At 53.6% G+C, this 10,520-nt stretch overlaps 1 protein-coding gene across 2 annotated transcripts; it reads right to left on the reverse strand.

The window, feature by feature from the left end:
• Window positions 1-262: 262 nt before the first annotated feature.
• LOC120391053 (G-protein coupled receptor 54-like) lies at window positions 263-10,023 on the reverse strand. 2 transcript variants are annotated; one of them, XM_039514310.1, is made up of 6 exons: window positions 9,878-10,023; window positions 9,019-9,396; window positions 4,816-4,940; window positions 4,459-4,594; window positions 3,528-3,766; window positions 263-3,239 (listed from the first exon to the last, which is right to left on the reverse strand). In XM_039514310.1, the coding sequence occupies exons 2-6, from the start codon at window positions 9,308-9,310 to the stop codon at window positions 2,883-2,885; spliced, it is 1,149 nt and encodes a 382-aa protein (XP_039370244.1). In that variant the 5' UTR covers window positions 9,311-9,396; window positions 9,878-10,023; the 3' UTR covers window positions 263-2,882. The 2 variants fall into 2 exon arrangements, with proteins under 2 accessions (XP_039370244.1, XP_039370243.1); XM_039514309.1 differs by having other exon boundaries at window positions 263-3,242.
• Between the last annotated feature and the right edge of the window lie 497 nt (window positions 10,024-10,520).

A 10,520-nucleotide genomic window follows, 5' to 3' on the forward strand; every position in this document is an offset into this window, starting at 1 on the left:
ACACTTTTCACAGGCAGTGACTAATTGTGTATTCCTCATTTTGTGGGTGCCTGACCTAAGATCGTGAGCACTTGCAGCTGCACCTGCAGTCAGTAGGAGCTGTGCTTTGAACATGCTATCTGCTGTGTAACAAAAAATCAGGTGTCTCATATTAGACACCCATAATTAATGGATACTCTTGCCCTTAATCTCCTTGTGCCTCATCTGTGAAATGGGGGTCATGCCTCCTCTTCTTTAATAGCTGTGAAGCACTCGGATGTTATAGTGATGAGCACCATAGAAAAGCCCAAGAAGAAATTAATAATTCTGTCTTCAGAGCAGGATATGAATCATATTCAGTCAATAGTCAGGGGCCACCATTGAACAAGGAGAAAGCGACCTATTGAATACATCCATCCTGTGCACTGAATCCCACCGGGGTCCGGTGGAAAAACTCGCATGCGATCATGTATTCATAGACTGCATCGTAACGCACTGGGAAACCGAGGCCCAAGAGGGAGTTGGTGACAGAACTGGGAATTGAATCCTAGCTGTCTCACATCTAAGCTTGTGTGCTAACAACTGCACCACCCTTCTTTCATTCAGTGCCTCTGTCCATGTCGCCACTAGCTAAAAAGCTGTATTTTAAGTGCGCAATAACTAACGTTACATACCCCATTGTGGCCAAGGCAAGCTGTAATGTTAGCACAGGGTGTTCTGGTGGAGTTAAAAATACACTTTTCCCTAGTGTAAGCACCAGCTCCTTATACCAGCAGCCTAGCCATAAGGGAAGGATGTACCCAAAGATAATGGGGCACATGGGTTTCCATGGGCAGTTCTGTACAGCGGAGCAGAGCTGGTCAAAAAATGGACTTTCCAACCTGCAAAAAAATCCAAAAAAACCCAAACCCCTGTCTCAAATCAGGATATTTCAACATTTTTTCACTAAATGAAACTCTTGAGGAAAAATTGTTTCAGGGCAATCCAAATGTTTTGATTTTGATAAATACAAAATATTTTGATTTTGACCCTTGCTTGTTTAATACATAAAATGTAAAATTCTCAATGAAAAGTTGTTTCAAAAGAAAAGCCAAAAATCCAAACTTTTTTCCTGAAATTGTTGCAATTTTGACATTTTCAAAACTTTTGACTGTTTTGACATTTTCAAATCCCCCCCCAATTTTATAAGCAAAATTTCATCAAAGTCCATAAGATTTTGCCAAAATTTTTGGCTTAACCAAAATGGCATTTTCTGATAGAAAATGGTTTCAACTAAAATTTTCAACCCAGCTCGGACAAGCTTTGTTCCCCCTTGTGGCTCCTCTTCGTGCCCCTTTGCCCCAGCACCGGGGCTGGCGCTGCCCCCTCCCCTCTCTCAGGTGCACGTCTGGGGCACTAGCACTTTGGGACGCAGGGCACTGTTTAAATGCAAGTGATGACAACCCAGGTGTTTCTCTGCTGGCTGCAGGCATCCTCTGACTGCTGGGGGACTGTAGACAGAACTGGCCCAGCTACTCACTGCAAACAGGTTACTCAACTCATTCTGCCCATGAACCCGTCACGACCCCAGCAGATTTTCTCAGACACTGAAATTGTTGGATGAAGGGGGTTATTTAGGGAGCTTTTATTTTGTGACTGTTGTGGTTTTTCCACATGCCATGTGCTTGCACCCTGGAGGATGTGGAATACAGATGAGAGAGCGTAGTCTGTGCATTTCTCCTGTGAAACAGTCTGCAGTGATTCTGGCAACAAGATGGCTGCCATCTCTGTGCCTGATCTACACAGGGCACGTGGCTGTGCCAGCCCCAGCCCTGGTTTTGTAACTCAAGCTATCTACAGCAGCCCTGGCTTTTAGCTTTGGATGTTGCCAAGATGGTGGCCATCACACCTGCTGCACAGGGAGCTCCCACATGAATAGGTTTTGCAGCAAGCTCAAGAACCTCCTGCTCAGGTGCCCTAAATCTGACCCACCCCACCCACAGCCCCCAGGGCTCCCTGATGGCCACTGGGGAGGGGGTGGATAGTGTCTGTTTCAGTCCCAACCCTCCCCATAAAGAACCCTCACCCCGGCTGGTTGAGCCACTACTTTGGATTGGCCAACAAGCCTACATGGAAGGGTTGTTGTCATTGGCTAGTTGTTTTGTTTTTAAACCCCATTGGCTGCATGGAGCTGTGGGGAAGGCATAACAGGGGGATTGATGGGAGCAGCAAAGAGCAATAAGGGGACCTACAAGCTGGCCAGATCCAGCCGAGCCCTGTGCTCTAGGGATTAAAAGGTGCTGCTCGCTGAGGGCCATTCACCGGCTGGGGAAAAGGGGCTTGGGGCTGGTCTCAGCCCAGGTCCCTGTGGATGAGTTATTAAGCTGTTGGCCCCCTGGTTCGGAGGCAAGGCTTCGCTCTCAATCCTCCAGCCTGGCATAGGAGACACCTTTTCAGACGTCCCCCACCCCAAACATCAGGCCAATGTCTCCTTACAAAGCCAAAGAGCTTTATTTCCAGATGCTCTGGGCAGGTCCCTGAGGCACCAGCAGGGATGCTCAAAGCTACGATGATGTGCTGGGGACACTGGTATGGCGGCGGGAAGGGAGGCATCTGGCTTAGGACACACACTTCCCAAAGTGTCCACTCATTTCTGGTTGCCTCAGTATTTGGACTGTGAGGATGCCTCAGCCTGAGCACAGAGGAACCCCAAATAAGAAAGCCCTTTGGGAAGAACCCCTGGCCCTATCACTGGCCCCTTCCAAGCCAGGGATTCTGAACAGCCAGCCACCACAGCTTCCATTGAATGGTGCCTCTTGCCCTGAGCAATGTCAGTGTGGCCCAGCAGCCATATTGGATTTACCACCTCAGTGTCCACAGCCAGGAGGAGCAGGCCGCACAGGGTAGCACGACTGGGGCTGGGACTAGGTCTCCTCAGTGACAAACTTCATGTCGGCATTGCGGGAGCCGGAGAGGACGGCGCCGTCCCGCACCCGACGCCGGAAGAGGAAGGGGAAAGCCTTCTTGAAGGACTTTCTGAAGCTGTCGCCCATGAAGGCATAGACGATGGGGTTGATGGAGGAGTTGGCGTAGGACATGCAGTTGGCCCACGTCTTGATCTTGTAGGTCTCGTAATTGGCCTGGAAGCTGCCATAGAAGCCCTGGAAGAGGAGGTAGAGCTGGATGGGGCCCCAGCACACAGTGAAGAGTACCACGATCACCACCACCATCTTGGACACCTTGGCCCTCATGGCGACAGAGCGCTCGGACAGGTGCTGTACCTGCTGGGAGAGGGGAGTAGGAACAGAAGCCTGGTTTAGAGCAGGGGGGCTAGGAGCGAGGACTCCCTGATTCTAACCCTGGCTCTGAGAGGGGAGTGGGGAGAAGGGGAGTTGGGGGTGAAGACTCCATGCCCTATTGAGAAAAGTCTTGGGGCTGAGTGATGGGGCTTCCAGATCATAGAATCATAGAATCATAGAATTCAAGATCAGAAGGGACCATTATGATCAGATATATTGGGCAGAGGGGGTCCCCAATACAGACACTCCAGTTTACTGCCCCCGGCTCACCTGGTAGTTGTGGTCGATGGGCTCCACGATGGGGCGCCCCACACGCTTGAGCATGATGGAGTAGCAGAGGCAGATGGTGAGCAGAGGCAGCAGGTAGACAGCCAGGAAGGTGTAGAGGATGATGCTGCGCTCCTGGCTTTTGCTGGCGAAGGCCTCGATGCAATAGGTGCGCAGCCCATACCAGTAGCCTACCTCAGTGCGGTGGTACATGGCTATAGGCAGCGAGAGAAGGAAGGAGCCTGGGGACAGGAGGACAAAGGGGTGAAAGGCATGACGGGGCCACTGCTCTGGGGAGACCTGAGGTCCAGCTATGGCTCTGAGCATAAGGAGAACTGATTTGGCACATTCATGAATGGCTGACGCTGATCAGCGTAGAGGGGCTCTGGGTTAGCATCCATCTCTGGTCAGCAAAGACCCAGGAGAGTAGAATAGCAGGGGGCGGTGGGTCAGGATTGAGAGGCAAAAGTAGAGATGAGGTGGGCAGGCAAGGCCTGGAATAGCAGGGGATACAGGTTGGGATTGAGCAGTGCCAGCCGAGCTCTGTGTATAGGGATCCTGGACTGGGATAGCAGGGGGCTGTGGATTGGATTGAGGTGAATTAGCAGATTTGTGGGTGCTGGTGGGATAGAATCAGAACAGAAGGTGGAAGCTTCTATTGACCATCAGATGCCAAGGCACAAATATAAACTCCCTCTGCCTCCGTTCAGAGATCCCAGAGAAGCCTTTGCGCTGGGTATGGGGCTGTGCTGATGGGCTCAGGACTGGCCAGGGTCAGGCCAGGAATCCCTGGGAAACCTTTTACAAGACCTTTGCAGGGTTGCTGTCCTGGATGCATGTTCAGGGACACAGCTCTCCTCCCTCCTTCCACCATCCCTGGGGGGCCCCTTCCCCAGCTCTTTGCTCTCCCCCAGCCCCGACACATCCTACTCACTGATCCAAATGGCCACGCTGACGCCCATGGCCACGCGTGGGGTGCGGTAGCGCAGCGACTGCAGCGGGTAGAGGGTGGCGTAGCAGCGGTCCATGCTCATTGCCGTCAGGGTGATGCAGGTGGCCTGTGCTGTCACCTGCAGAGAGCAAGGGTGGCCCAGTGACCCAAGGCAAAGGCACCTGGGGGGCCCTGGCCCTTTGCCAGGCACCACCCTCCCCGCAGGGCAGGGCCCTGGGACTGTACAGTGCCCCAGGTAGCAGCAGCTGCTGCATGTCCCTCCCCAGCACACCCATGCACACACTCACCCATGCATGTTTGCACCCCCAGCCCAACCAGCCCCTCCCCCGCCAGCCCTACCTGTTGCAGGTAGTTGACAAGTTTGCACATGAAGTCGCCGAAGATCCAGCTGGGCAGGGGGTAGAGCGTGGCGGTGAAGGGGACACAGCACACCAGGAAGATGATGTCTGTGGTCGCCAGGTTTGCTGGAACAGATGTGGAACTGGGATCAGGGGGAGGGGCCATGGTGGGGACTGGCCAGACAATAGGGGTGTGGGTGTGTGTGTGTGGGGGGGGGGAAGCTTGGTGGCTCAGGTGCCAGCCTGGGATCCAGAAGCCCAAGGTTCAATGCCTGGCTCAGTCACAGACATGGAAAAATCACTTGCTCTCTCCTGTGCCTCAGTTCTCTCCTTCTGCTATGGGGATAACAGGCAGGCCTACCCTTCCCCATAGGGATAAACCCCCAATAATTGGAGGGCACTGGGTGATTGGGGCTGTATGAGCCCCAGAGCCCAGGCTGAGTCCCTGATGCACTCAGAACAGCCCACTGGGAATCATAGAATCATAGAATTCAAGATCAGAAGGGACCATTATGATCATCTAGTCTGACCTCCTGCAAGATGCAGGCCACATAAGCCGATCCACCCACTCCTGAAATAATTCTCTCCCTTGACTCTGCTGTTGAATGCTCCAAATCATGATTTAAAGACTTCTAGTAGCAGATAATCCACCAGCAAGCGACCCCTGCCCCATGCTTCGGAGGAAGGCAAAAAACCTCCAGGGCCACTGCCAATCTACCCTGGAGGAAAATTCCTTCCCGACCCCAAATATGGCGATCAGCTGAACCCCGAGCATGCGGGCAAGACTCTCCAGCCAGACCCTCTGGAAAAAGCTAACAATATCCCATCGTTGACCCTTTGTACTAATTACCATTGTGGCACGTTATTGACCTATTGACTAAACCCGTTATCCTATCATACCATCCCCTCCATAAACTTATCTAGCTTAATCTTAAAGTCATGGAGGTCCTTCGCCCCCACTGTTTCCCTTGGTAGGCTGTTCCAGAATTGCACTCCTCTGATGGTTAGAAACCTTCTTCTAATTTCAAGCCTAAATTTCCTGACTGACAATTTATATCCGTTTGTCCTCGTGTCCACATTAGCACTGAGCTGAAATAATTCCTCTCCTTCCCTGGTATTTATCCCTCTGATATATTTAAAGAGTGCAATCATATCTCCTCTTATCCTTCTTTTGGTTAAGGAAAACAAACCGAGCTCCTCAACTCTCCTTTCATACGACAGGCTTTCCATTCCTCGGATCATTCTAGTGGCCCTTCTTTGTACCCGTTTCAGTTTGAATTCATCCTTCTTAAACATGGGAGACCAAAACTGCACACAATACTCCAAATGAGGTCTCACCAACGCCTTATATCATGGGACTAGCACCTCCTTATCTCTACTAGAAATACCTCGCCTAATGCATCCCAAGACCGCATTAGCTTTTTTAACGGCCACATCACATTGCCTACTCATAGTCATCCTATGATCAACCAGGACTCCTAGGTCCTTCTCCTCCTCCGTTACTTCCAACTGGTGCGTCCCCAGCTTATAACTAAAATTCTTGTTAGTCATCCCTAAATGCATAACCTTACACTTCTCACTATTGTATTTCATCCTGTTACTAATACTCCAGTTAACAAGGTCATCCAAATCTCCCTGGAGGATATCCCGATCCTTTTCCGAATTGGCAATACCTCCCAACTTGGTGTCATCTGCAAACTTTATCAGCCCACTCCTACTTTTGGTTCTGAGGTCAGCGATAAATAGATTGAATAAAATCGGACCCAAAACCAAACCTTGAGGAACTCCACTGGTAACCCCCTCTCCAACCCGACAGATCACCCTTCAATACAACCCTCTGCAGTCTCCCCTTTAACCAGCTCCTTATCCACCTCTGGATTTTCATTTCGATCCCCATCTTTTCCAATTTAATCAGTAATTCCTCATGCAGTACCGTATCAAACGCCTTACTGAAATCAAGATATATTAGATCCACCGCATTTCCCTTGTCTAAAAAATCTGTTACTTTCTCAAAGAAGGAGATCAGGTTGGTTTGGCACGATCTACCTTTCGTAAAACCATGCTGTAATTTGTCCCAGTTGCCATCGGCCTCAAGGTCCGTAACCACTCTCTCCTTTAAAATTTTTTCCATGACTTTGCACACTACAAATTTTAAACTAACAGGCCTGTAGTTACCTGGGTCACTTTTTTTCCCTTTCTTGAATATAGGAATTATATTAGCTAATCTCCAGTCAAACGGTACAACCCCCGAGTTTAGAGATTTATTGAAAATCATCGCTAATAGGCTTGCAATTTCACTCACCAATTCCCTTAATATTCTAGGATGAATGAAGAGCTGGGTGGGAGTGGGTAGTGATTGGGAATTATGGGCAGGGTGCCTGTCAGCTCCACATTTTCCACTCCCATTTGAAGATGCCAGTCTCTCACCTACTTCCCTTTATCCCCATTGTCTTCCCCCAGCCAGAGCCCCTGCCCCACCATTTATCCACTAGTGCCCCCCTCACTACAGCCCCAAACACTTCTCTCTCTATTCCCCCAACTTTCCTACCTGCACCCTTCCAACCCCAGCACTGCTCCCCCCATTCTCCCTCATTGCTCCAAACCCCCATATTCCCATGCTCTGCCCCAGATATGCTATAAGAATCTGAGCCACTCACACTGGGGGGCTGTGCATCTGGAACCCCTGGAACAGCAGCCCCAATGTCTTGCTTTCCTCTGATCACACTCAGTGCTCTTGCTCAGGAAACCTGCCTACATTATCTTAACGGTCTGTCTCCTTTGCTCTGTTTACTCAATGCTGGTTTCCTTGTCCATCCAAAATCAGAGCCTGCCTGGGGATTTTAGAGCACTTTACAATGGTGCTTTTACACTAGGAATTTTGGCCTCAGGAAAACTTTCAGAAGGAACAAGGACGTGCTTGAGACACAGTAGCTGAAAGATGCCCCAGGCAGGGCTCAAACTTAGCACATAGGTGCAATTTAGGCTCAGGATTTACAGCCCAAGGTCTTTGAGCCACCCACTCACTTTAATATGTGCACTCTGCTGTTGTTAACAGAACCCTCTTCTTGCTACACATGCCCAGTTCAGTCTCTTTGAGCTGACAGTTCAGCATGTTCTGACCCAGAAATCCCAACTCTTAAGTTTGCTTCCAGTGGGTGCCATGCACTGAGATCAGTTGGACCACAGCTGTAGTACTTTGAGCCTCTGCTGTTGGCAAAAGACATGAGAACAGGTTGGTGTTGTAAGGAGCTGGGTTTTGGGGGGAGCTGTATCTCGGGAACCCCTTGCTCACATGATCCCAAATTTGGGTCACTAACTCTATCCCAAGCCCCCATGAGGTTTAGCAATTTTCAAGACAATTGGAGTCAGCGTGTAGATTTCAGAGGACTTAGAATAGTCCCTCTTTAAAGAGAAAGCAAGTATGGAGCCCCATCCACAGCAGAATGCGTGCTCTGTTATAATGGGGGGGGGGGGACACAGAGTCAGGGGTGTAGAGGGAGCCCTGGGCTGGGATAGCAGGGGGCTGTGTCTCATGACTGAGGGATATTGGCTGCGGGGAGCCCAGTGCCACCCTCTTGCTAATGGACAGTACAGTGCATGTTGTTGAGCCATGATGATGATCATTGATGGAGAGGGGTGTTTCAGGCCAGGAATGGTGTGCAGGGGCTGGCACTGGGGGGAGCAGCAGGGGGAAGGCATCCAGGTGCTGAGGCTGGTGGGGGTGGTGCTGGAGCACCCACCAGGAAGGTGATGAGGCACCCAGTAGCAGGAGGGCTGGAGCTGAGGCAGAGGAACCCACTGGGGTGGAGGGGGATGGTGCTCGGGAATGGGGGTGAGGCTGGTGCTCTGACACCCAGCTTGGGGAGGGATGATGTCCGGGGGTGAGGGGGGGCTGGAGCTGGGGCATGCAGCTAGGGGAGGGAAGGAGCCAGGGAATGGGGAGGCTGCTCTTGGGGCACCCAGACAGGGAAGGGAAGAAGCCCAGGGACAAAGGGGGGGGGGCTGGCACTGTGTCACCCAACCAGGGGAGAGGAGGAGTGGTCCGGAAGCAAGGTGGGCAGGTGCTGGGGCACCCATCCAGGGGAGAGAAGGTACCCAGGGGCCAGGGAGGGTTGGTGCACCCAGCCGGGGGTGGGACGGTGCCTGGGGATGTGGGGGTTGGGGCTGAGGCACCCAGCCAGGGGAGGGATGGGGGGGCACTCACCGATGTAGAAGTTGGTGGCTGTGCGCATCTGCCGGTGCTTGGACACCACGTAGATGACGAGTGAGTTGCCCACCAGCCCCAGCAGCATGACGAGGGCATAGAAAAGTGGCACCAGCCAAGCATCCGTCAGGAATGGGGGTGATGTGTCCTCCCCACTGCTATTAAAGATCCACAGCCCCCTCCTGCCAGGGCCCGCTGGCGTGCTCATGTCCAGGTGGGGGGCAGCAGTAGGCATTGGTGTCCAAGAGCCATTGTCCAGCCAGCCACCCAACGGAGAGGGCTCTGCATCCATCCTTGGTCTCTGAGCCCAGGGCAGGCGGGCGCTGGAGCCAGGACTGGTCCCTGGTTCCAACGTGCCAATCCTGGCCAGCTTCTTCCCTGGGGAGGGGGAACATATAAACAGAAGGGAAACTGAGGCAAGGGGTGGGGGTTGATCCAGCAGAGATGGGGCACAAAAGCCAGAGCCAGCAACATCACCCCCCCCCCCAAAACGGGCCAGCTGCTCCAAGTGCCTTGGCTTTGTCCTGCAACCATCACCGTGAGACATCCCCTGCTGAGCAGAGCACCCCCACCCACCCCGTCGACTCACTGAGCTGCGCTCAGCTCCTGAGCCCCCCACCGAGCCCAGCCGGGCATTGCTGGGCATCAGTTTCCTTGGGCCGTGTGCTGAGCTAGCCGCAGCTGCTGGTGGGTCCCCAACGGAAGTGCGGGGTCAGGACTCCTGGGTTCCCAACTCGGGGGTAGGGGGAGCTGGGAGTCAGGACTCCTGGCTCGATCCCTGGCTCTGGGAAGGGGGCGGGCTCGAGCCGCCCCACAAGCTGCTCCCAGGGCCCCGTTCCCCTTCGCCCCCAGCTCTCACCTGCGCTGGGCGGGACGGGCCGGGGGCGGCTAGCGCCGGGCGGGCGGGCCCCGCGCAGGGCTCCGCTCTCCCATCCCCGGTGCTGCGAGCGCGGGTCTGCAGCCGGGCTGAGAGCAGCTGCCGGAGCCCCGCTCAACTCACCGGGGCGGGGGAGCGCCAAGCTCTGATTGGGCGGTGGGAGCTGTGGCTGGTGGGGCTCGTCCCGGCAGGCGGCTCCAGAGGGACCCGGGGGGGCGGGGACCAGACCCCTCCCCTGGGGAATCCACGGGGAGGGGCTCGCACCCTGTGCCGAGACCCCGGGCAGCGGCTCGCCAGCGGCTCCCTTTATGTACTGGCAGGAGAAGCAGGAGTTTAGGGGGCAGTATTGGGGGGGCTGGGAGTCAGGACTCCTGGGTTCTATTCCCAGCTCTGCTGCCACTGCCTGTATTGTGAGCGACATTGGTCTTATTTGGCCCCTTGGGACCATGCTCCTCACCTGCTTGCTAGGGGGCAGGGACAGTCTGTGAGAGGAGGGGAGTGAAATATTTGTAACCCAAGGCAAAGCTGCCCCCTTGGTCTGGGCACGAGGACTCATTTGGCTGAAAACATGCCCCCCCCCCCCGCCACGTGTGTTGCTGGGGAAGGGAGAGGTTCTCACCCCCCC

Source organism: Mauremys reevesii, linkage group 25 (assembly GCF_016161935.1).
Source record: "Mauremys reevesii isolate NIE-2019 linkage group 25, ASM1616193v1, whole genome shotgun sequence".
Classification (NCBI taxonomy): domain Eukaryota; kingdom Metazoa; phylum Chordata; order Testudines; family Geoemydidae; genus Mauremys; species Mauremys reevesii.

Excerpts from the sequence above, each read along its gene's own strand:
- LOC120391053 (XM_039514309.1), bottom strand. The coding sequence starts at position 9,310 with ATGGATGCAGAGCCCTCTCCGTTGGGTGGCTGGCTGGACAATGGCTCT. Across the intron at positions 4,941-9,018 it reads AGCCACCAACTTCTACATCG|CAAACCTGGCGACCACAGAC; the intron begins GTGAGTGCCCCC and ends CATCTGTTCCAG. Across the intron at positions 3,243-3,527 it reads CCATCGACCACAACTACCAG|CAGGTACAGCACCTGTCCGA; the intron begins GTGAGCCGGGGG and ends CCCCTCTCCCAG.